Raw genomic sequence first — 27,361 nt, 5'->3', positions numbered from 1 at the left:
CAGTATTTAGTACACATATGTTTACAGTTCCCCTTCCCAGTACCTGTCTGTTAGTGCCGTCTGCTAATACCACATCTTCTTTCGTAGGACACATAGTTCTGAATAACGTTTTGTCCTTTATCATGCTGTGTGTAGCACGTGAGTCCACGACCCAGTCCGTGCTGTCTTGATCGCCTCTTCCCTTGGCAGTCCTTACTAATTGCACATGTGACGTCTTTCTCCCTTGTCCTTTACACATAGACTCACAGTCCTTCTTAAGATGCAATGTTGAACCACAGGTATAGCATGCCTTTATACCAAAAGATCTGGTACCTGTGTCCTTAAAGTCAGGTCTTCTTTCTCTCCTTTCTCTTTTCTCCTTTTGCTCTCTTCCTTCCACGTCCTTTTGTCTCTCCCATTCCTGGAGCAGCTTTCCCGAAACATACTGGACAGTAAGACCTTCATCCAGCATAGCTTCCAGCGAACTTATTATCGGATCCCAGGAAGAGTTTAATGAGGATAAGATTATGTACACCTGTTGTAATTGTGTGTGTACTACTTCTCTCTCTTGTAGTTCCGCAAACAGTTTCTTTATCTCTAATAAGTGTGTAGACATTGGTACGTCATCCACCAGCCTCATTTGGTGCAATTTCCGTGCCAGGTATATTTTACTGCTTGCTGTTTTTCTGACATACACGTCTTTCAATGATTGCCAAATGGCTCTAGCCATGGGTTTGTCCTGTATATGTAGCAGTTGTTCATCATCTACTGCTAATATTAGATACGAACGTGCTCTTTCCTCCAAACATTTCCATGGAGCTGGTGGTGGGTCCGCCGGTGGGTCGTTTTCAATCACCTGCCATAAATCCTCTTTGGTCAGGAATGCCTGCATCCGTAAACGCCAGCTGGAATAGTTGAGAGCAGTAAGTCGTTCCAATGGCATGCCTGCTGATAAGGAGACTGCCATTCCCTTAGACACGTCCTCCTTGTTTAGTATTTCGTTTCGTATCCGTCCGTTCTCCGGGTACTTTTCTCTCCGAAGATTCTTTCTTCCTTGCTCACGCCACACTGGGCACCGCTGGGCCCATAACCCTTGTTGGCTGTGTTGCTATGTGGCGTATGCCCTTTGTGCATGTGAGCGAGAGATTGTGTATCATAAGACTCTCAAGGAAGAGACACTTGAAGCAATTAATCTTTTACTGGCTTAACTCTATACAGAAGCAATACAGACATAGAGACAACACATCTCCTATGTTAGCTACGTTCGCCCCCCACACTTTCACATTCTTTTACAACAATTTTTATAGCTTGCTAGATTGCTAGCTGCTTATCTCTGAGCTAATGACATACAGCTGTGGGTACTTTTTGTTTAGCTCCTCTTTGGTTTAACCCGTTCTTAGTCACATCTTCTACAGAAAAAACAATATGCTACCGTATGGTCCAACATCCACCTCCATACTCAAAATGAAACTGGGCCTGGAAGTGTGCAACAACCCCACACATACCTTGCTAATTAGATTATGCCAGGATTCTGTCTTATCGACTACTCTCCTGCTCCCCCCTCCCCCTCTGCCCCCCACTGGGCATCATGAAAGACCCAGTCCTGGGCTCAGAAAGAAAATAAATATCTGGTCCTCTTCAAAGTACTCATAAGCCTCTTGCTTTAATTAAAATAATAATTATAAATTCTTGCTCTTATCACTAATGGGAGTTAATTGCCTTGCATATGCTGCTGTTGCTTCTATGGCTGTAATGGAGTGAGGTTAAAGATAAGTGAAATGCAAATAGGAAAAAAACAACACAAAAGGCAGTAACACTTTCCTAAATGTAATACCATACCAACCACAACAAGATTTCTATGAGTAAGGCAGAAAACTCAGCATCCCACAACTAGTCAGGATTCATAACCAAAAACCCAAACTAAAAAAATCCTAGCAGCCAGTCAGCCAAGGTCACAGAAATCCCCATGCAGCACAACCTGACCTGGGGACTGCAGTTAATGCAGAATGCTGCAGCACAATTGCTGACATGAGTGAGATCCTATCAGCACATAATATCTCTGCTCTGAAATCTGCATTGGTTGCTGATTTGCTACCTGGCCAAGTTCAAGCTGTGCTTTCCATGTTATGGGTGCCACGTAGTACAGTACTTGTTCTGCTCTTGTAAGAAATCAGTCCTGTAAAGTGGCAGCACCTACGCTTTGGAACTCCTTGCCTATTGACATTAGGCAGACGCCTCTTTTCTTTCAGCAGCTGCTAAAATCAGTTTTCTTGAGGCAAGCCTCTCCAAGCATGTGGAAGCTATTGTGTTTTTAAATCTGTTTTTAACTCATTGTTGGTTTTATTATTTTGAATATTTTTAAGTATCTGTCCTTAACGCTTTTGCCAATAATTTTATTGTTTTAATTCTTTCTGTAAACTGCTTTGAGTTTTTTTACAATAAAGCGGTATATAAATGTTGTAAATAAAAATACATAAATAAATGTTGGAGTCACTGTGGCCCTTGAGTCTCTTCCCACTTTTAGGAACCAAGGAATCTGCCTTATACTGATTCAGGCCATTTCGTACCATGATTTCTTAAATGCAACACCATACCAACCACAACAAGATTCCTATGAGTAAGGCAGAAAACTAAGCATCTCACAACCAGTCAGGATTCCTAACCAAAACCCAAAAATATGATAAATGAGGAAATATTTATATAAGCATGACTATCAAATATATTTATTATTTACACAAACTGTAAAGATATTTATAGTGCAATCCTAGGTTTATTTATTCAGAAGCAAGTCCCAGTGTATTCAGTGGGGCTTACTCAAATAGGGACAGAAATGCAACCTCAAGTGATAAGCAACTTCATTCACATAACCCAAAATTCCGAATCATGCCACTTTACACTGTTTTGCAACTGTTTATATTTGTTTTTATGGTTATTGGATTTTAAATGGCTTTATTTCTTCTTGTGAGCTGCCTTGGTTTCCAACCCTACCTCACGGGGTTGTTGGAAACACTCCATACACGCACACACACACACACACTGCAGATGTATAAATACATACAGCCCATATAATAGTTTATTGTCAAACCAGTTGGTCATTGCAGAAAAATCAGTATTAGTTTTTTAAAAATCAGTATTAGTTTCCTACAGAATAAAAACTGTAATACCTAAGTAAGCCCTGCCTACTTGCTTTAAAATAGGACTGGAGAGGAGGACAGAAAGAGTTAGAACACAAACACAATTCTTTTTTACATTCACTCCAAAGTCCCATTGATTTTCAGCACATTCATAACCATGTCTACTCAAAAGTAAGTCCTATTGAATTCAGTGGGATTTGCTCTGGGCATATGGGATTAGCATTGCTTTTACAAAAGCAAGTATTGGGAAGGTTTTCAAAACACTGCCCAGGATCTGACTCCTGCACACAAGAGGGAAAAAAACTGAAATGTATATACTTACCCAATTTATGAGCTTTTCAGATAAACGGGGGGGGAACTTTGTAGAAACTTTGTAGAACTGGAAAAGTTCAGAGAAGGGCAACCAAAGTAATCAAGGGACTGGAACAACTCCCCTATGAAGAAAAGTTACAACATTTGGGCTTTCTAATTTAGACAAAAGGCAAGTAAAAGGGGAACATACATGATAGAGCAGTATAATATGCATGAAGTGAATAGAGAAACGTTTCTGTCTCTCTTTCATAACACTAGAACTCATGGACATCCAGTGAAAATGAATGTTGGAAGATTCAGGACAGACAAAAGAAAGTATTTCTTCACATAACACACAGTTAAACTATGGAAATTGCTCCCACAAGACGTAGTGATGTCTACCAACTTGGGTAACGTTAAATGAGTAGTAGACAAATGTACTAAGGATAAGGCTATCAGTGGCTACTAGCCACAATGGCTATCTTCTGCCTCTACTGTTGGAGGCAATATGCCTCTGAATACCAGTTGCTGGGAATCACAGGTGGAGCAAGTGCTGTGCTACCCAAGTTCTGCTTATGGGCATCTGGTTGGGCACTGTGAGAACAGAATGCTAGACTGGATAGGCCTTTGGCCTGATGCAGCAGAGCTCTTATGTTCTTATTTGGTAACTTAAGGAAACCTTTAATATTAACGGACATAATATGCAAGATGTCTGGTTTTTAGTAGAACCAAGATCTTGTCAAGATCAAGAAATGAGACAGGAATTAGGGGGGAAATCCATGCAGACGAGCTCATCATTGAGATTTTCAGAAAATTCCATGTTCTTTGGCACTCATGCCACCAAATCTCCCACTGCTAAATTAGGTTGGAGGGTTGTCAGGCTTATAAAAAGAGGCTTAGCAAGCCATATCGGGCCAGCAGTTGTTATTATTTATTAAATTTATATCCAGTTCACCACTCCTGCACTAAGGCAAACAGTCAAAATGAGTAATAATGAATATTTCCTTCTGTGCAGAATTTTCCATCTAGAGGACAAATCATCTGATGTGTCTTGCTAACTAAGGACTTATATTTGCTGGACTCTGATGGTATTTATTTGATGAAGTGGCTTTGTCATATTTTTCTTGAGTCAGTGAGGCATCAAGCAGGAGAGGAGAGCAAAGCACTTGGTACTTGTCTGTCTTTCAGCTTATGAGTAGATTCTGTTCTTTTGCTGATCTAGGCAGAAAGACAAGCTGCCCAGATCTCAGTATTTTAGAGGGTATTTCCCACCTGTAAGTAGGATTATGAAACACCCATAGAGATTAGAGGTTGTACAACAAAATATGAAGACATACTGCGTTCACTTGGTTGATACTGAATCCTATAGGAAAGATGTGGGGAAACCTTTGGCCCTCCAGATGTTGCTGAACTACAACTCCCATCAGTCCCAGATGCTGGAAGTTGTAGTTCAGCAACAACTGGAGGGCCAAAGGTTCCCCACACTTGCTATAGGGAGCAGAGACTGAGCAGCTGTGCAACAGGCCAGAGCTTTTTGGAAGATAAAGTCCAAAGCGCAAGAAAGCATGTGTAATAAGAAAGCATATCAGCAAGTATATTAACAAAACTTTCAGTCATCTTTTATGTACTGAAAGGTACAGAGTTTTTTTTAAAGTCATGAATTTACTATGGCTGATGATTGCTTTAAAGCTGTGGTGGTTTATTTATTAAACATATACTAACATCATTTATAGAACCTGTGTAACTGAGACCCTTAGGGTGGTGTTGAAGAGTCTCACTGATTACATATGGGAATGTCCATTGGGAATAAATGGAATGAATTCTACGTGGGATTTTTTTTAAAAAAACAAAATCTTAAGAATAGAAAAATAAATGTATAAACCAAAACTGTATATTATAAGGAAACAGATTCGTATCTGCAGTGTTAATATGGATCACAATACTAGAAGAGAGACAATGGAAAATTGATTTGGTTATATCCAATGTTGCATGACTGGCAGTCAGCTCGCACAACAATTCTTCCCCTCCCAATCTCGCAAAAATGTCTCTCCAGTGGGAAAATACCTCTGGTTAGTTTTGTCAGAATCCTCTCCTCCCACTGCAGCCCCATATGACACAACCCATAAGCCTTGGTAGCTGGACCCTAACCTTCTGGAGATGCATTTCAGGGACTGCAAGGAGGAGGAAGGGAAAGATCCTTTAGGTGAGCTTAACTTTTATTCACACAGTGTTGAATCCAACCCATAAGGTGTTATGGGTCTTCAGAGACATTGCTAAATTTGTAGAAAATAATTCACACCCAACAGAAGCTAGGTTCAAAGTAACCAAGGAATTAAGTCTCTTAAAATGGCTCAGTTTGCTGAGCCATGTTGCCTACCACTCCACTGAAGTGTGACACTTTACTTAGACTTGGTCCTGAAGAAGCTGTCCATGGATTTAAACAGTGTCCCCTTCTCAACAACCCTATATCCATTACTTCATGGAATTCAAGTGGACATAGCTTGATGAAGATCAGTGGACTGGACAGCCAGGACTAGTTGGAGAAGCAGCAGCAATCTACAAATGATAACAGACGGACCTCTTAGAGGTAACATGTCTGTTTGTTGTGGTCAATTTAAACCCCTGCTATGTGCAACCATCTCCATTTATTTTTTTTAAAGGCATTGAATTTATTTGAAACAAACTATTAAATGGTGTTTAAAAGCATGTTAGTGTTAACAAATGTGTTTGAGTACCACAGGCTGGCAGTGAATAGACATTACAAGCTGTCAAAGTTTGCTCACTACTGATATTAGAGAATCAGCGCCCCTTCTTTCTCCATTTAAGTGGCAGCTATTCTTAGTGCTTTGTCAGGAAGCAAAGCAAGGCAATAAAGCCCCACCTTCATGGGCATGCTTCTAGTTCAGAAATATACCATTAACAAAAGTTAATTGGATAGTTACTGCAGCAAAATATGTCTTGCTTCTCAGTATCAAGTCAGAACGTTTATGGGTCTCCTTCAGGAAACTAAGGCTAATTCACAAGTACATGTACATCACTGGGTTACGGGACATAGCAGAAGGTAGGAACTGAAAATGAGATAACTGAGATGTTGCTCTTTTATATGAAAGCTCTCTGTGGTTTTTCTCCCCCACCTCTCAGATTGTTGTTTAACAAATGCAAATAATAACAATTACTAGATGATAACAACAGCAATATAATAACGATAACAATAGCAACTATTTAGCACTATCCTTGAATGATGAATCTATATGAATTGTTTGCAGTGATCACTCATATACTCAACCTTATATCATGTTCAAGGCATTTTTCCCAGTTTTAATTTCAATTAATCTGTCCCAATTTTCTCTCATTTGGATTAAATAAGTAATTCTCTTCGGTTTTACAATTGAGTTAGAGGACAGTTTCCTTGTAGGTTCACTAACTAAAGGCCTGATCTTTGTTGTAGAAGGAACAGGCAGTCTTCATACTTAGATTTAAATGTAGCAGAATTGGTCCCCCAATTCCAGACATCAGTTGTTTGAATTCAATTCTTAACTAAAAATTCTATAAAACTACTGTATGGTATGAAGACCTATTTTGGTACATATGAATTGGACTTTGATTGTTCAATTAGTTTATAAACATTTTAGGCATTTAACAATAAAATACAAAGCAAAAAAATGTTTAAATCTAAAATGCCAGTATAAACCATAACAAAATAAAATTCACAATAATGTCTAAACCCATAATATTAGCAGTTACAGTGAATATTAGGATTAAGTGAATTTTGCATTTTGTAATAGTTAGCATCTGTGGTCTTTTTAACTATAACTCTATATTATTAAAGTCTGAATATTGTTATCTGATCACAAGTGCAGCAACTAGGGGGTCCTGTTTACTGACACTGTATAAAGGGTTTATCACTCAGTCTTACATGATGAGATAATCTCAGTCACCCTGCAGTATTTTCCCACCTCAGGTCACTGCATTGCATGATCTGAGAGGTGTGTCCCAGAATTATTTGCAACATACAGTAGGGATGGAGACCTGTGGCTCTCCAGTTGGACTCCAACTCCCATCAGCCCTAGCCTGCATAACCAGCAATCAGGGATGGTAGTCCAACCACATCTGAAGGGCCACTAGTTCCTCAACCCTGACAAAGAGGATACTGGGATGTAACTCTGGTATTACTTGGCTTGACTTTTCACTGTGACTTTCTTAGAAGTATTCCTGCCCCATGTGATGCATGGTTTAATTGTCAGTAGGACTATCCTGGAGGTAATCCTATAATGTCAGCTTCCAGTAATTTAGTATCTGTGTCTGTAATAATTTATCCATGCATTTATTCAAAAATCTACATCCCACTTTATGTCTTTGCTCAATGTGGTTCCCAACAACATGAAAACAGATATCATAAAAATCCATATTGCTAAAACAATGTCCAATCAGACAATTATGTTCAATCTATTTTCTACTGATCTCTGCAGTTTATTTGTTTGTCATAGATAAAAATAAATGTCAAAGGTCAATATATAACATTTTCAACAATTGCAGAATAAGAACAAGGCCCCTCTTAGAAGACCTATCAAAGAGGAAAGCTTTATCAGCTTTCTAAAATATTTCAGGGTAGGGGATTGGTGAATTAAGTAAGCATTGTGCATCAATGGAATCTTACAGCCTGTAAAAGCAGCTTCACTTAAACTCATTAAGAAAATTGATCCTAGAGAGAAAAATATGAATGAAGATGGGCCCAGTGGTTGTGTCATAACCTGATGCCTCACTGGCTTCCTTAGCAGTACCTCTGAGGTAAATTGAATCTAACTGGGAAGTATGCCCTTAATGCAGATCTTAGTGGAATGCATAGCCATAGGAACATAGGAAGTTGCCTTATACAACGACTCATGTAGCCCTGTATTTTGTCTACTCTGACTGGAAGCAGTTCTCCAGAATCTCAGGACTTTCACATCACCCGCTACCTGATCTTTCTAGCTGGAAATGCCAGGGATGCAACCTAGGATGTTTTGCAGGCAACACATGTACTCTGCTACTATGGTCCCTCTCTATTCACCTCCACTCTAATCTATTCTGGCTCACTCCATCAAATTTGTCCTCTGGAGGTGTTGCAAGATTTGTGGAGTGGATGAGGGTCAATAAATTGAAGCTTGATGTACAAAATGGAAATGTTAATGGTGAGACGTCTTGTTGGTGGTTCTCCTCCTCAAAGAGCAAGTGTGGTGTCTTCTTGCTCCTTCAAACCCAAGAAATATTTATGGCCTGACACACTTTTTATCAGCTTTGGACAGATACTTCAGCTTTGGCTGCTCCTGAACAAGGGTGATCTGACTGCCATTATACACGTCTAGGTAATATTTATCTTAGACTACTGTAACATTCTGTGTAGAACTGGCTTTGAAGTCTATCTGGTTGCAATTGGTTGAGAATGTAGCTATCTGCCTGTTGGCAGGAAATGGTGAGAAGGAACACATAACACCTTTGCCGAAAGTTCTACAAATAGGCTCCTAATTTTCTTTGTGGGTACAATTCAAAGTGCTGGTTTTGATCTCTAAAACTCTGAACAGCTTGGGCCAACAATATATTGGGGAATTTTTCATCCTATTATTAATATTCTTTGGCCCTTAGGTCATTGAACTGACACCTACTCTGAACATTGTCTGATGTTAGCTAGCCAGATGATAGTTACACAGGGTAAGACATTCTTAGTGGTAACACATTTGTTATGAAAATGCTTTCCTAGAGGGGTTCAGTAGGCCTGCTTGGTTCTGTCTCTTGGTTCTGTCTTCCAGTTACATCTGGCATTGAGTGAGACATGAATTTTACTCCAGTCTTACTCAGTTGTTTTATCACTAATTGCTGTTATATTATTTTGTGTTTTTTTGCAGAAAACAATTGAACCAATTTTATTGTTCTGATGAAATTTTATACTGTCATGTGACCTGATACTATTTAAAATGTGTTAAACAAATTGTTTTAGTAACATCAAAGCAGTGAAATCAGACCCAAATGAATCATCAGAAGAGCTTCTGTTGAAGGAAGTTAAAGGAGTCAAGGTTTAATATCCTGGCCGCTCTATATACCTCACAATAAATACTATATGAAGTGGTCCCTTTGTTACCATGTATCTTTCAGTAGAGCCACAATCACCATTAAGGCTGCAATCCTGGAAGCAACTTTGTCAGATTATGTTCCCTTGAACTCAGTGAAGCTTACTTCTAGGTAGACAAGCATAGGATTATGCTGTAAATTTTATACTCCCAACTATCTAAAAAAAGGGGGGTCATACCTCTTTTTTAAAAAAATTCACCAATCCCCAAATTCCTTTTATCAATAACTACTTACAGAATAGTCTCTCCACCTTCACAATGCATAGTTCAGCATTAGGAAAAGAAAAAATATATAGATAAGCACACATTTATGAATTTGTATCAGTTCTATGCAGCTTTTTTCCATATTATGGACATGTTTAGATAAATAGGAATTATATTGACATAGAGGTATGTCAAGATATGGGGATTCAGTCATGGAGAACCAACTAATTGATTCTGAAGCAGGAGCAGCCAACATGCTATCGCCCAGTTGTTATTGGGCTCTAACTCACATCAGTGCCAGCCAAAATGGCCTATGGTCAGGGATGATAGGACTTGTAGCCCAACTTCATCTGGAGTAGTCGGGCATCATCTGGAGGGCACCACATTGGCTACCCCAATCTAAAGGGAGAGAGATGATCTAACTGTCAGTGTGGCATACTGGTTAATGTGTTGGACTAGAACTGGGAAGGCACTAGTTCAAATACTCCCCAGCCATGAACCTCACTAGGTGCATTTGTGCCAGTTGCCTTCTCAGCATTGTCTTTGCAGGATTGCTCTGAGGATAAACGTGGTGGGTTAGGGAACAACTATATAGGCCACCCTGAGTTCCTCAGAGGAATAGTAGGATAAAAATAAACAAACAATAGTTTGGCTAATTGGAATTTTACTCTGCATGTACCCATCAGAGCTTGGAAGATTACTTTTAAAAAGTAATAAATTACAGTTGCAATTACATCGCCCCAAAAGTAGTAATTACCATTATAATTACAATTGCTCTGAAAGTAACTGATTACTTTGCTTTTTCTCAAAAGTAATCACTACAATTACATTTGTTACTTTTTTAAATAAATGCCTACGAGGTGCTGGCCTTGGCTGCTGTACATCTATAATAATAATAATAATAAAATTTTATTTAGCAGACGCCCATCTGTCCGACTGAATGGACACTCTGGGCGACGTACAATATAAAATACAATATAAAATACAATCTGCTCATATACATAATCATCACATTATTAATATCATAACATCTCATCTGAAGACCATCTTACATTAATACAGTGTAAAACCTAACCCACCCCAGAGATCCCATAGGCCTGCCTGAAGAGCCAGGTCTTCAAGGCTCGGCGAAAAGTCAACAGGGAGGGGGCATGCCGAAGGTCAAAGGGAAGTAAGTTCCAGAGGGTGGGGGCCATGATCGAAAAAGCCCTCTCCCTGGTCCGCACCAACCTAGCTGTCTTAGTCAGTGGGACCGAGAGAAGGTCCTGTGAGGCTGATCTTGTTTGGCGGCATATTTGGTGATACTGGAGGCGCTCCTTCAGATAAACTGGGCCGGAACCGTATAGAGTTTTAAAGGTTAAAACCAACACCTTGAATTGGGCCCGGTATACAACTGGCAACCAGTGTAATTCAATCAACACTGGGGTGATATGATCGCGGCGGCGGGTCTGCTTTATTAAGCGTGCCGCCGCGTTTTGTACCAGCTGGAGTTTCTGGACCGTCTTCAAGGGTAACCCCACGTAGAGCGCATTACAGTAGTCTAATCGAGAGGAGATCAGAGCATGTATCACTCGTGGGAGTAGCTGTATGGGAAGATAGGGTCGCAGCCTCTGTACTAGATGAAGTTGGTACCAAGCTGCCCGACTCACTGCAGAAACCTGAGCCTCCATAGACAGCTGGGAGTCCAAGATGACCCCGAGACTGCGGACCTGGTCCTTCAGGGGCAAACTCACCCCATTAAGTATCAGGTCAAAATCACCCAACCTTCCCTTGTCCCCCACTAGTAATACCTCAGTCTTATCGGGGTTCAGCTTCAGCCTGTTCTCTCCCATCCATCCACTTACGGACTCCAGGCACTTGGACAAGGTATCCACAGCCAACTCTGGTGAAGATTTAAATGAGAGATAGAGCTGCGTGTCATCCGCATATTGGTGACACTGCAGCCCAAAACTCCTGATGATGGCTCCCAGCGGTTTCATATAAATGTTAAATATCATGGGAGAGAGGATAGAACCCTGTGGCACACCACAGTTGAGGGGCCAAGGGTCTGAAACCTCATCCCCCAACACTACCAGTTGATATCTACCGGAGAGATAGGAACGGAACCACTGTAAAACAGTGCCTCCTATTCCCAGTCCCTCCAGGCGACTCAACAGGATACCGTGGTCGACGGTATCGAAAGCCGCTGAGAGGTCCAGGAGGACAAGGAAGGTATATTCTCCCCTATCCAACACCCTCCTCATATCATCCACCAGAGCGACCAAGGCTGTTTCAGTTCCGTGTCCAGTCCTGAAGCCCGACTAAGTAGCCTGAAGCAATATTAAAAATAAACACACACATACAGAGGTAGTAGAATAATTCTTTTTATCCATAAGATAGCAATGGTGGTCTCTCCGCTGGTAGGGGAGGTGAGGAGGGAGGCAGAGGCCACTACTCAGATCTTTCTACGTCAAACCAAGTGCAACCCCCCCTCAGCCAGCAAGCATAATCTCTCAACTTAACCACCTCCCGGACCCTGCCCTGCCACCAACTAAGGGACACTCATCCAAGCAAACATTTTCCCCTGAGATGCAAAAAAATTAAAATACTGCAAATGCAGCACAGTAGCCAGAGAGGATAGTGGAGGCCACTTTGTGTTCCAAGTGTAAACACAGTATTCGCACGCACACGCGCGCATCATCTTTCACCTCCACAGTTCTTTATCTTCATTCTGCTTCTGCCTCCTTCTTCTCCTTTATCCATGTTCTTGCCCTCCGGCTCCTTTTTCCCTCCACTCCATTCTTCACCACCAACATCCATTTTTTTAAACAATTGTTTTCTCCACTGCACCCCGTCTCACTCTCCACCTCCTCCGTCGTCGCCTCCTACCCACCCACAGAGCATGAAGGAAGAGTGACGCACAAAAGCCCAGTTTGAGGCACATGATTTTCATCCACAAATCAGAGGAGCAGAAGACTTCCCCTGCTTCCCCCTCCCCCAAAGTAATGCCCCAAAGTAATGCTGGAAACATTACAATTACTCCACAAAAGTAATAAAATTACTCCTAGTTCTATTACAATCAAAATGTAAAGGAATTATCCACTCGTTCCTCAAAAAAGTAATGAATTACAAGTAATTTGTTAGTTGCTTTTTACAAATTACTTCCAAGCTCTGGTACCCATGCTCATTGTAGTGAATATATCAATGCATGGTTAAAAATCTGCAAAAGTGGACTAGCAATACCAACACCTTTTAAATGGATTTGATAATTTGACGCAGAACATATTCTTAAACTCTGTGAAGAACAGCAGTCTGTGCTGGTTCCGTGCTAAATTTTTAAAAGTCTTCCACAATATGGGCCTCATCTCTCTACTCCAAGAAGTGTTGTCCTTGAAGTTGCTTGGGAGCACAATGATCAGAACTTATTGCTGATGTTTTCCAAGCATCTAGTGGCAGCCTTTTGGTAGTGGAGTGACCTCTACTACTCTCTCTAAACATTTTCAATTTACAGGCTCAAGAATTTTTGCTGTCTTTGGCTCTCATTCTTTTGAAGGGGTCAGCCCTTTGTGAATTTGCCACAAGAAAGAAAGAGCTTAAAATGCCCTGTAGACGTGACTAGCTTAATAGGAGAATAGTGGCAAGAAGCACACAACATATGATATGTTTTAATATTTATAGACAAAATTCACATTGTTTTAAGTGTACACAAGCAGCTGCTGTCGTTTGGCTGTGAGCAGATGTTAGACCTCCAAAAGCATCGCTGATAATTAAAATACTAACAGTTAGTGTTTTACCCCAGCTGCAGGTTCTGTTTACTGTAAATCTGATTTTAATGGTGCCTCTGTGCAGTTGTTGAATAGTGGTTTGTTTTCCACCATACATAAGAAAGTGTCTGCAATGAAGACAAATGGTTATTTCCTATAATTTGCTCTGGAAAGACATGACAATACACTGTAACGTGCTTCCATTTGTAAACAAGGCATAGATATGACTAGCAAGTTATGACAGTAATAGTTTTTAGCGCACTAACAAGAAAGCATAACTAGGCAAGTTAAATACAAGATTCCCAAATTCTCAGCTGGATCACCTGGAGACTGCAATACCCTCTCATAAATTATATATTAGTTTTTGTTGTCATTGCTATCAGTTATTTATATAGTAACATCGGTGGTATACAGACCAACAGAAACAACAAAAATAACAAAAGGTCTTTTGATGAATCTGTTAAGGACACAGTTTATCTCTTTGAATGAAGTACATATGGAGAAGAGATTGGTGTGAGGCTCAGTGGAATTGTCTTCTCTTTCCCACTCCTTGGCTGGCCCTGGACACATGTAGCTACTATTTAGAATGTGGAAACCTTGTGTGTCTCCAATATAGTTATCTAGCCATTTCCCCCTCCTCAAGGCCCTGGTTCACATATTGCTTAAGCGCTGACAGTATAGCAAGAACTGTTCCTTGCAAATGGAATCCAAATGCATCTCATGTTGTGACAAAGATATGCTGATGTTCTTTGGAGCATACAAGCAGGATATACAATATGGCTTCTAGTTTGGCCACTGGTATTTATAAATCCTTTCTTCCTGGCATTGCTTTTAAATCTCAACCTCCTTTCAATGCTGTATATTAGAGAAAGAGAACCTGTGACCAAATGCTGCTAGACTACAGCTTCCATCATCCCTGAGCATTAGCAAATCTGGCTGGGGTTGAGGGGAGTTGGAGTCCACCAGCATCTGGAGGGCCACAGGTTCCCACTGCTATTCTACATGAATTGTATATGATGAGGAAAATGATACCCAATTATGGAAACATTAATTCTGCCAAGAAAATAGATCTTGAAAATTGTCCATGTTTCTCTTTGCCATTTCCTTTGGCTGCAGAAATGGAGAGACCTGAGCTGGAAAGTGTGAAGCAGCACTGCTATCAGTACACTGTTTTTTTAAGGTCTAAATCACACATGATTCTGCTCTTTTAAAGAAGTTTGATGGGTTAGAGTTTAAACAAGTGCAACAGCGCGGGAAGCTAGTTTGTGCAATCCTTGGAACAGCCTTCACATGGTTGCATTTCAAACAGTCACCTATGCACGTTGGCTGCATGAGTGAACTGGGCCCAAGACAAGCAAAATAATAGGGCTGGTTTTGCTTGGCCTCTTCTCGCAAATGCCTCAATGTGGAATTAAGGCCTTCTTTCTATGAATCCAGCATGCTTGTTGCTGCCTTCATGCTTGTTCCCTTGACAGCCTGGTGTGAAGGATTCTGCCCATGTGGTTTGGCTTCCCAGCATGTTTACAAACCATGGAAGTGATGCCTAGTTCCTTGGGATATCCATTGTTTGCATGGTTTCTAAATATGTCAGGAAGCAGGACCACGTAAGAAGTCTACTCTTTCTATGTACCCAGAAGAGCACTGAGCAACTTTAAAGGCAGTAACAATTATTATTAATAATAAATTTAATCATCATCCTCACAGTAGAAAAGGTCCATGCCTAAGGAGTCTTGGGGAAGAGTTCCATATTCTTTCACCTGATCTCCAGGATATGCTTAGCAAGTGGCAGTATTATTTCACATAGAGATTGATATGATTAAAAATGATAGAAAATCACCTATTAAATGTACAAATGTTTGGATATCCCTCTCACTCACTATCCAGCCACAGGGCAGGATTTCCTCTTCATTTCATCAGTCACAATAGCCAACATATCAACTGCCAATTTTTGGGCCCTTGTCTCCTTTACAGATAAGAGGAAGGGAAAGTCAGGTTCTATTTCAGCCACTGGGAAAAGGGAGACAACTGGCCTTCCTACTTGAGACCTAGTGGCAGGTTTTGGGGGAGAGCATTGGGCAAAGGAAAATATCGTTGCTGTTATTTCACCTGATAAATGTGAACTGAATACTGAAACACTGGCATTCTAGAAGAAATTAATGTTTATAGATGTAAAATATTTTCATATGGCATTATTTCAGTTTCATACTGTCCAGATAAAATCTTAGAAAAAACACCCGTTTAGAAGACTAGACAAGGTCATCAAAACATTTACGAAAACCATATCCCTATATCTATCTAACACTCATTCCATTTCCTTGATTTCATTTTGAAGAGTGTGTTATGCTTAGTCTAAACATATGCCTGTTAAGGGCAGGGGGGAGCAAAAGCAGAGATTTACATGCAATTTTGAATTAACCCAGACTTTCCTGACATGTTACGCATTTACTTTTGGAGACGAGTCTTTTTAATGCCATCTTTATCTGCTACACGATGCATGAAATCTACTTTCTGCTTTAGAACTGCAAATGCCCCTTGACCCCTTTAGTGGAGACACAATGTGACCTTTCTATTGTCATCAGCTTTCATTCTCTTGAAAATTCTATGAATTTTTATTACAAGTTTTTTTAAGCCAAGCTGAGGCTTCAACAAATTACTTGACACAGATGAGATGAAGTTGTTGAAGTAGTGTTAGATAAGTTTTACAGCCAGCATGTGTGCTGCTGAACAGTACAAAGCCAGTGTCCTACAATGTCATACACCAGTAACTGCTGAGCCTACTATTGGATAAATACATCATTTTATGGAACATTGATTGTTCTATAAACCCAATGGAGTATTATGCTCTATGATCAAACCATTTAGATTGTGTGTAGAGCACAGAAAATGCCATATTCAGGATGGTACTAAAAGTGCCATTTGTGTATTTTATGGATGTCATTACAGGGGAAACTTCCCTCTGTAGGCCCTGTTTACTGCAAAAATTTTTAGACTGTAATGACATTTTTCATTCACAACGTATGCCTTCAAGAGAGGGGGCTCTTGTTTTATTTGTTTCATTCGAGTTGACTGCACAAATCCTGTACATTTTAATTAAATGTGAGCTTAACAAAAGAATAAGGTATTTATTCTGGAAGGGTGGAGGACAGGGAAATGAAGACTATAACAAAAAATAATACAGACACACAACAGAAAGTCTATCCTGGGGTTCTAAAAAACAGCTAAACCTCATTTGTACTCTTTATGAATCACATTAAACAACAAAGCATATCTTGTAGTCTCATTTTGCCTAGTATGTGGCCTTTGAATATGAATAAAATGTACAAATATGGATTTAATATCCCAAAATATTTGACATTTTCAGTTTTTGAAATAAGAATAGCTAAAAATGCTAGTTGATAAATAAGGGATAAGTTGAAAATGCAGAATCTCAGAAAGAAACGAATTCTGTGGTCATGGTACCTGTAGATATGAAGCACCTCTATGGGGTTCTCCCCGCCTCCATTAGCATTCTTGCATCATTGTATTTTGTCAGTTTGGAATGTATTTCTGTTCATTTTCACTTTTTTAATAATAGGCCATCACCAGCAAGTACAGCTTTATAATATTAATACAGTTTTGTATTTAAGTTTTATATTTGGCCTGGCAAATATTTCCTGTTCTCTTTCCTTGTCTTCACCTGTGCTACCCCCAAATAAAATGTTAAAATATAATATTTTAGTAGTACAGATTCACTTCATGTTGCATATGGGACTGTGATGTTTATAACTAATGTAAAAATACAATAAATGTGTTGACTAGGAAGGTTAAAATATGTTTTGCCATAACTGACCCTCAAAACACACCTTTAAAATTGCATATGTTCTCTTTAGACTCCCTCTTCTCAAAACAAAGGAAATCCATTCAATTCCACATATTACATTTACCATGAAGATCACTAAAATTGAAGTTGATGTTCCCAATAAATTTTTGGTCCAGTTAAAATTTAAACTTACAGTACAGATTCCCATTAGTTTAACTGACACTTGAACTTCTACACAGCTCAACATTAATTCATTATAGTTGAAATGGAAGAATCTTCAGTGGGTGAATCTTTTACAATCTGATTGAGGCTGTTACATTTTATAGGATCCATTTTTCAAAGCACTACTGACAGCACTCGAAGTTATTAAATTGGTGAATCAAAAGATGGACCTGCAATCGCATTTATGAACTGTGATGGAATAGCTGGGGTTGCACTGAGCTGAGGTTAAGATGTTGGTGTAGTTAAGCTTCATCACACCCCTTTAGTGACAGCAGTATTTACCCATGTAGTTTACTTTAATGGTCAGGAAGTGGCTTAACTCACCTCTGGATTCAAATAGATTAAGCAAGCAGTCAGAATGGCATAATTATCAGTGCTGCAAGGAATTTACAGGATAACTCAACCCCCAAGAGACTTCCCATTCAATTGCCGAGTAAAGACTGGAGATGCATAAATTCACAGATGTAGCATTTACCTCAGAAGCAAAAGGATGTCTTTATTTTTTTCTTTTACTCTGTTCAGACCCACTTCCTAAATATTATGGTCATATTGTGTGTGTCCATTGTATGATTTTGATCTGTGGAATTATTTAAACTGATAGCTACATAAAAATAGGATATGTGGTGGTGTTTTGATTTGAGACCATATTATTGTAAGGCTCATCTTACATCATGTCAACAAAGCCAGACTCCTGAGAGAATTAATTATGCTGATTCTGTTATGGAACATGGATGAGTTCTGATTATTTTCTTAATTGTCCCTTTGTGTTGGTTTTATCCTTTCTACTCTTTCTCCAAGTTTAAGTGCTTTCAATATGCTCATAACTAGAGAGACAGAGAGAGAGACAGAGAGAGAGAGAGAGAGAGAGAGAGAGAGAGAGAGTTACAAAAAGATACAGTACAAGACACTGTTATGCATTTCCCTATCCTCTTTCCTTGCCGAATTTTAATTCATCAGTGACTGCCAGATCAATCATTCTATATCACTTGGTAAAAACTTTTCAACAGCTTAAGCTGTTAATTTTATTTTCAAAAAACAATTATTAAGACTTTTTCCTGCCTTGCAATCTAAAATTAAGACAGTGCAGTTTATATTTAGGATGGTGAGCTTTAGTGAGGCTTACCAGCAGCCATGGAAATATTCTGCAATTTCCATTATATTACAATACCATATTTTAGAACGGGGTAGGGAACCTAAGGCCCAGAGGCCAATCATGGCCCTCCAGATCTCTGTCTGGCCCTCTGAACTATCCCTAAGCCATCCTGAGTGTTTTTGCCTAGCTGGAACTTGTCCTTGAACTCTTTTTGCTGGCCTGGATGAAAGATAGGGGAAGGACCATAGCTCAGATGCAAAGCATCTGCCTTGCGTGCAGAAGGTCTCAGGTTCAATCCTCAGCATCTCCAGGTGGGGATAGGGGGGACTCCTGTCTGAAACCCCGGAGAGCTACTGCCAGTCAGTGTAACTAATACTAAGCTAGTTGGACCAATGTATGACTCAGTATAAGGCAGCTGCCTCTGTGTGAATGTTGTGTGGAAGCCAAACTATTGTATATAGGTAAAATTTACAGTTGCTCTGCCCACTTTAGCCTCTGGCCCCGACCACCACTATGGTATGTGGCCTTCAGAAGGTTGCCCACAAGGGAATGCTGGCTGACCCTGAAAAGGTCAGCATTTGTAACAGAAGTAGCATTTGGATGTGTGTGACATCTCGGGGTTTACAGTATGGGTGCTGTGTGTGGTTTGCTGATGGGGCAGTTGCCAGCTCTGGGCCAGCTGTCTGTCTGTCTGTCTGTTTGATTGATTGATTTGATTTATATCCCACCCTTTCTCCCAGTAGGAGCCCAGGGCAGCAATGCAGGTGTGGGGAACCTTTAGTCCTCCAGATGTTGGTGAACTACAGTTACCATCAGCCACAATAAGCATGGCCAATGGCCAGGTGTGTTGGGAGCTCAGCAACATCTGGAGGGTGAAAAGATCCCCACACCCGCTTTAATGAGAAGTGGACACTGCCCATGACCAGGCTGCTCTTCACTCCAATGTAAGTTCGTATGAGTTTGCCCTTGGGTGCTAAAACAATTTGCTGGGATTTCTGAGATGGGAGTTGTCATAAGCATATCTGAAATGCTCCTACATGTCCCAAATTACTACATTAACAAGATATAGCAGCATGCTTCTCTTTGATGATACTATTTATTTATTTATTTATTGCTTTTGTATCCTACCTCCTTCCAGTCTGGACCACAGGGCAGTTTACAACAACAGTAAATAAAACATCACGCAACAATAAAACATCATTAAAAGTCACAAAATCAAATAAGATACACTCAACAATAGTGTATAGATAGCAATAGTATCTATAGGACTGCACCCCCAAAAGTTGTTTTCATGGTCCAAATACCTGGTCAAAGAAAACTGACTAAAGCCATTCTTTATGGCTTACGTGGGAGCAGACTATCACTTGGTAGGGAATTCCAGAGGTGGGGAGGGGGTTCACTACTGAGAATGTTGTGTTTCCTGTCATTGCCCTCCTAGCCTCTGTTATGGAAGCGACAATGAGAGGGGCCAGTCCTGCTGACTGTAACGCATGGGTCAGTTGGTAGCAGCGAAGACACTCACTCAAGGACTTGGGCCCCATATCGTTTACGACTTTACGTGCTAATAAATAGACCTTGAATTGGGTTTGGAAGTATACTGACAGCCAGTGCAGCTCTTTCAGAATTGGGGTGATATGCTTCCTCTATTGCTCCCACCAACAGCCAGGGCGCAGTATTCTACACCATCTTCAAAAATAACTTTATGCAGAGCCCATTGCTGTAATCAATCCAGAAATTTACCTGAGCATAGATTACTGAGGCCGGGCTGTCCCTGGCCAGGAATGGCTGTCACTGGGCAAATGTGCTCCTAGCCCCTTAATAGTCCATAGTGTGGGCAGGGCGGCCTTGCTCACCTGGCTTCCCAGTGCTAAGTATCACTGCTAGTTTCCAAGAGGGGCAAAGCGGCAGAGAGTTCAGTGTGCTGAGGATGGAGCCAATCCAATACTCTCACCACTGCCATTCCTCCTTCAGAGGAAGTGCTACCCTATCTGGAACAGGCCATCTCCCTGATTCCTGGACCTGAGAATCTCCGATCCACAGCATCTCCATCGTGTGGAGATTAAGACTCAGTTTATTGGCCATCATCTAGCCCATCTAGACGTAAGCACTTTAGCAGTTTGGTAAAGGTTTTGGATATGTTATTAGATTTAACTCTGCAGGTACTTTTAACAATTTACTATTCCGTCTGAGACTGAGACAGATCAAATTAGCAAGGCAGCCACTTGGCCCATAAGAAAGGTTCAAAAATCCAAAAATGGGCAATATCTTTATTAGGATCAACCAAAATGTCACAAAATAGTGAGCAAGCTTTCAGATGGTCAAGAACTCTTCATCAGGTTAGATATTAAGCAAAGTGGTGGGGGCAGGGGGATCTCGCTTCGTGTTAAAGCCACAGAGCCCACATTTGTCACAGACATAGAATGAAAACTTAGTTCCCATTGAAATCATTGGGACTTCACTTAGTCATTACTCACTTTTTCCATTGATTTCAATGGGACCTCAGGCCAGCTACCTTATTCTGGGTTGGATCTAATGTGTGCACATTGAGATTCATGCATTGTATTGATGGTAGAAAAAATCGGAATTATCTCTAGCAAAATACTACAGCGTTCCTTTTGTATTCACACATGGCATGTGAGGCAACGTGTGGTTTATCTTCTTTCCAGCTAGCTCTGTGGCAAGGGTCACCAAGCTATTTGGAGCCCATGGGAACATTTGTTGGAACCACACACCTCCGCCCTGCAACCAAGCACACAACACAACCTATTCTATTTGCTACAACAGAATGATTCTTTGAGGTTTAACTTAACAGGGAGAGGAGCAGGGGAACCTGTGGGCATCACACTGGCAACCCCTACATAGGCCTGATCACAGCTGTACATTGAACAGAGATAACCCAATGACTTTTTGTAAAGTGGATATTGGAGATCAGTGATTGTATAACACATGAGATGCATGACAACATTCATAAGACAAGGAGTGCTCATATGCTGATGGTTACTGATTGTGGCATAGACTCATTACGATAGGAAGCTAAATCTTTACAAAGCTGTTCATTATTCCTGTTAAATAACAGTAGCTTAAAAGTACACTTCTGCCTTTCTTTGAAAATTGTCTTACACTACATAGTATCCTATAAAATATGTTCAAAGTCACAGCTGGTAACTGAGTTGGAAGGAATATTTTCAGTTTTTTAAGATCAGGCTGCACACTGTAATCAATTAATCAGTGTTATTAATAATCCAAAACACTAATTGATTATTAAATGAATGTTTGGTTTTGCTATAGCTGTGAATGAGAGAAGCTTTTGGGGTTCTGAAGTCCTATTGAGTTGCCTGTCACACAGATGCATCAGTTCCCTCCAATGGAGTCCTAAATATACCTACTAGTGCATGGGTTGGGAACATCAGGCCTGGGGGCCAAATCTGCCCCTCCAGGTTTCTCTGTCTCACCCTTGGAACTCTCCCTAGGCCACACATCCTCTCCCAGGTCACACCTGCTCTCCCAGGCCACACCCCTCACTTCACTTGCTTCACAGTCTGAATGATTTAGCTTAGCTAGAATGTGTCCTTGAACTCTGATTTTTCCTCTTACTTGTCTGGAGGGAGGATACAGAGGCGTGCGTGTAGAAACTAGCCTACTTTACAAAGGTAATATTTACATTGCTGTGCTTCCTTTTGCCTTTGGCTACACCCACCACTGGCATGTGGCCCTCAGAAGGTTGCTCAGCAGAGAATGCAGACCTCAGTTTGAAAAATGTACCCCACCCTTTTACTGGGAGTAAGGTCCATTGTACTCAAGGGGTCTTACTTAAGTAAATACACTTAGCACTGTACTGATAAAATGGCTTTTTCTTCCAATTTGTATCTAAATATTTCAGGATGAAACTGGTTCAGATGTCATGATCTCATGATAAAGAGCTCTCTCCTCACAGCTTCCCATTGCTCCTCCCGTTTTGTGCCTGGCTTTGGTATTTATATCCTGCCATGTTAAACCATAGCTTTTCATGACATCCAAACCAGGAAACTCATATCCTGGTTTGCAAGTAGTAATTAAACTACAAATTTCCTCTCTCAGATGTGACAGGAACCCATGGTTTAATAAGAAGGATTAAAAGCACCAAAGTTGAGCACACAAGAGGAAGAGGTCAGAGGAGCAGCAAGGAGAGAGCACATGGGCACATTGCTCATTCTGGGGCTGAATAAACTATGGGCTGTTGGTCTGAAATTGTGACAACTGGGTCAATATATTTTCTTCTAACAATAAGCACTACAGACAATTAAAACTGACTTTGTTCAGGTAAAATCAGTGTCAGTAATAAACACCTTCCCTTTTGAAGCCATTTTGGTTATGGTATATATTACAGTAGGGCCCCACTCATACAGTGGGTTACGTTCCAGACCCCTGCCGAAAAGCAAAACCCACCGAAAAGCGGAACTCCGTCAATAAAATGGCTCCCAATGCCCGAAAAACTCCATAAAAGGGGAACAAGTGCCGTATGAGTGGGGCTTTACTCTAATTGAATTCCGTATTAGCGGAACGCCTAAAAACAGGCCGCCGAAAAGCGGGGCCCTACTGTACTACATTTATTTACATTTATTTTACTTATGTTTATTATAGTTTTCATTAATTTTTTTAACGATTGATAGTTTGTTTTATGATGATTTTAAAATATTATAATATTCATATAATCAGATTGTCATGTTATGTTTTGAAATGATTTAGCATTTCATTGTTATAATGATCTGCATTTTTGATCTGTTGTGAGCTGCTTTGAGCATATTTATATGGAAAAGCAGCATACAAATTTAAATAATAAATAAATACAATAATAATGCCTTTGGAAAGATTTCAAATTCCCAAATGACTTGTATTAAAAGGTGCCCTTTAGCCAAGACTAGATGCTTTTTATTATTAAATTCAATGGTGTTTCACACTTAAAATAAATTTAATTTGTCAGAAATGTAATCAGCTAATTAAATAGTTTAAAAAGCAAAATATAGGAAGATAGTTTTTTTAAAAAAAGATTGGGCAGCCATATCTTTTATTATTAAACTTAAGGTGATACTATGCTGTCCATGATAGGTCTCAGACTCACATTCTGATGTTTCTGCTTCAGTACCCTTGATGAAGACACAACCTTCAGAATTCTTCTTTATAAATACCAGACTGATCACTGATGGAAACAGGATGCTGGAATAGATGGACCCATCAGGGCTCTTTGTTCTGTTTCAACTTGTATTTGTGAATATAAAAATGCTAATATAGTATTTATTTGGACCTGTACTTAAATTGAAATTAAGGCACATTGATTATTTCAATTGATAATTTAGATCCCCTTGTATTGTTAATATTTTGACTTGGTGAACATTTCTTTCATTATTTTCACTTTTGCCTTTCTTTTAGGCATCGTTTCTAAGTCATACGAATGTCGACTAAAGGGTCAGGGAGCTACATTTGTCGAAACCACCAGCCCTTTCACCACAGCAGCCCTGGATGAAATTTCTCCAATTAAAGATAAGGTGCTTCATGATGGCAGAAGGCATCTGCAATCCACTGAACAAGTTCAGCAAGTGATCATTATCCAAGGATATGACAGTGATTTTGCAATTGATGCCTCAGTGGAAGAAACGGCAGCAGCTACCCTTCAGACTTTGGCAATGGCTGGCCAAGTGGCAAGGGTTGTCCATATTACGGAAGATGGACAAGTTATAACCACAAGTCAAAATGGCTCTCATGTGAGCAGCATTATTCCAGGGCAAATACTCACTGAACAACTGTCAGATGGAAAAACACAAGTGGTAGTTGTCGAAGGCCCTCTAGAAGAAACTGGTATTGAAGGTGCTGTTTCCATAGGGACAGCATCAGACCCTAGTAATACCATGATGCAACAGATAATGAGACATGAAATCTTAGAACCATCAGAGGTAACTAGAGTACACCCATCCGAGTGTGCCTCAGCACTAGATGCCTTGCTTTGCGCTGTAACAGAACTTGGTGAAGCAGAGAACAAAGCAGAGCTCCTTGACAGGGCACGATTTCATCACAAAGAAGCATTGCAAATGTCAAATCCAGAAGCAGACATTGTTTGTAATGACAGTATGGCACGGGAAACACAAATGTTCCCTGATGCTCAAGAGACTGAGAAAGAGAGAAAACCCATAGGAGTAGTAACACAGGTTGTGCACCCATCTGCCATAATTGCATCTCAGGAGAGAGCACAGGTTACCTTCAAGAAAATGGTTGAAGGAGTGCTCCAGTTTGCTGTGTGTGATACAGCTGCAGCAGATCAGCTGATGAAAGAAGGTGTCACTCAGGTTATATTGAATGAAGAAGGAACTGTGCATATGGTGGCTAGAGAAGGATCTCAGATAATAATGCAAGAAGCTGGCAGCCATGCCCTGAGTGTCAAAAGCGAACACATGGACCTGGTTGGGTCTAATGGAGAAATTTCACAAATCATTGTCACAGAGGAAATTGCTCAAGCCATGGTTCAGGATCCTAACAGCAATTACTCTGATGGTGCAACCCATTACATTGTAACAGGATTACCACATGAGATTGAGGATGAGTCTGGAGTATACTCACATACTGTGATAGAGACAGATGAGCATCAAGAGATTGTGCAGGCTGGGACTGTTATAAATTCTAATAATGTATGTGATGGAAATGCTGAACACCTAGCTAGTATGGTCATTTTTACAGAAGATGGTTCAGAAACAGCTATTATCCAGGGCCAAAGAGATAGCAATGAACTTCAAGAAACATGAAATGACTCCACCTCTACAGGTTTGTCAAAAGACAATATTGGACACTTGGTGACATTATATTTAATTTCTACGTTGTAAAGCATTCTTGAATGGTATTCGCCTATCCAAGTACTCAACACATTCTGTGTGAAGTTAGAATTGGCAGCCATGAATGCTAAACAGAAAGGGAATACTCAATTTTTGCATAATTATAAAATTTGAGTACAAATATTGACAAGTTTACAAAATAAAATTAAAACAAACACCAAAGGTATCAATTTAATTCTCATCATTTGTTTGGGTTATTTTTGTTTATTGGCAGTTCATTGTATTATGACATTCTAGACTTAATTTAGTGTTTTTTGTGATTAATTATATTAAACTTGGTTTGATTTTGCATAAGGAGAACAAACTAATATATATATATATGTCCTTATATTACCTAGTAGAGCCATGTATTGACAATTCGTCAATTCAAGTTGTTGTCTACATATGTAATAGTTTCCGTTTCACAAGTTGGCCAGGCATTCTGAATACCCCATTGATTCCTACTCAAAATACAATGTTCTCAATGAAATAATTTCATGGCATGTGTTTGAGATACCATTGTTTGAATATGTTTGGCTTTTTAATAGCCTTTTTTCCATTGGGCTTCAAACAGTCCTCTAAAATCAACACGTATTACAAAAGAACCTGTTTATTCAGAAAGGCCTTAATACCTGTGACTTCAGTTTGATTTTATATAATGGACTTCTTAATTTGAAATATGTATTCAGTGCTTTGATTGTTTTTTTTTTTAAAACTAATAGATCTTCACATATATACTGTTCTGGAGTTCATTTTGTGAATGACTTTTGGAAACGTTAGATAAGGTTTCTTATATTAAAAAAACCTGCCATTGATCTTAACAAGTGGGAAAGAATTTACCTGGCACTTATTGCTGGATCAGAATGTTAATTATCTGTTGTAGACAAGTTCTGACTTTTCAGTGTAAGCTCCTGTTGAAGAAATCCAAATGCTTCTGTTTTCTCTAAGAAATGTAACCTATAAAGGGATGAGGTTGGGGGTTTTTTTTTGTTCTTTCCAATAAAATGTTAGCATTAAAAGGAATATCGTCATTTTCTAATTATTAGGCAACCATTCTACATCCACCTTTTTGGTAAGAAGCCCCATTGAACTCATAGGAACTTAGTTCTGGGTGGACATCTATGGAATTGCACTGCCAATCAATTAAAGAAGTTGTCACTGAGCAGAATTTAACACAGTCCTGCACAGTGTGTGATCCACAAAGCTGAATTCAATCCACCAACCGCAGTAGCTGCTGGGTGCTTGAGAACTTGCTTGTTTTTACAGTTGGGAAAAATATAGATTTGTTGAACCTCTGGTGGTCACCATAACCTGCTGATGGATCCCAAGTTGGACAGTCCTGGCCTACCAGGTTTTTACATTTTTCTCTTTGATTGTCTCTCTGTTTGGCTGGCTGGTTGGCTAGCAGTCTGGGAGGAATGAAGGAGATGGCCCTCTTAAGTGTACTTGTCTAATTTGTTGTGGTGCAAAGGGTATCAATCAGGCAGAATTCACATTAAACTGAACTTCAGATTACCAAGTATAGAAAAGGTAGGGTACAGTAATCTCGTCTATAATTAACTGCTTAAACATCTATTTCCCAGGGTGCTGCATAGAACAAGTGCCTCTATGCAGGGTGGCAGGTGCTTTGTTGTTGTTTTTATTTTCCAGGTTAGATGTGTCATATCAGCCAAAGAGAGAGAGAGAGAGAGCACAAATTTTCAAAAAAAAGACACTGAGATTCATAATTAGCCGAGTTTGACTTGCTCATCCTTCTTAAATTTGACAGGCTGCTCACTTCTTCTTAAATACTGTCTTCAGCATATGGTGACAGGATCAACTCCTGTTTGTTATCAGGATAAAGGTGACCTTTACAAAATGATGGCTTTCTGCAAGATTCTCACAGGTGCTCAGAGGAATGTTTTTCATTGAAAAGATTTCTTCTTGATCATTTTGCCTGTTAACTGGAGCCCTCTG

General features: G+C 39.9%; 1 protein-coding gene across 2 annotated transcripts in view; it reads left to right on the top strand.

Moving 5' to 3' along the window:
* Positions 1 to 26,405, top strand: part of ZNF407 (zinc finger protein 407) — a 592,912-nt gene extending 566,507 nt beyond the window's left edge. For both annotated transcript variants that reach the window (XM_061594384.1, XM_061594394.1), the window contains one exon: positions 23,976 to 26,405. In XM_061594384.1, coding sequence (XP_061450368.1) covers positions 23,976 to 25,339 — 1,364 coding nt within the window. In that variant the 3' untranslated portion in view covers positions 25,340 to 26,405. The remainder of the gene's footprint in view (positions 1 to 23,975) is intronic.
* Positions 26,406 to 27,361: the final 956 nt, after the last annotated feature.

Source organism: Rhineura floridana, chromosome 1 (genome assembly GCF_030035675.1).
Source record: "Rhineura floridana isolate rRhiFlo1 chromosome 1, rRhiFlo1.hap2, whole genome shotgun sequence".
Taxonomy (NCBI): Eukaryota; Metazoa; Chordata; class Lepidosauria; order Squamata; family Rhineuridae; genus Rhineura; species Rhineura floridana.
This window is presented reverse-complemented; position numbering and strand designations above follow the sequence as displayed.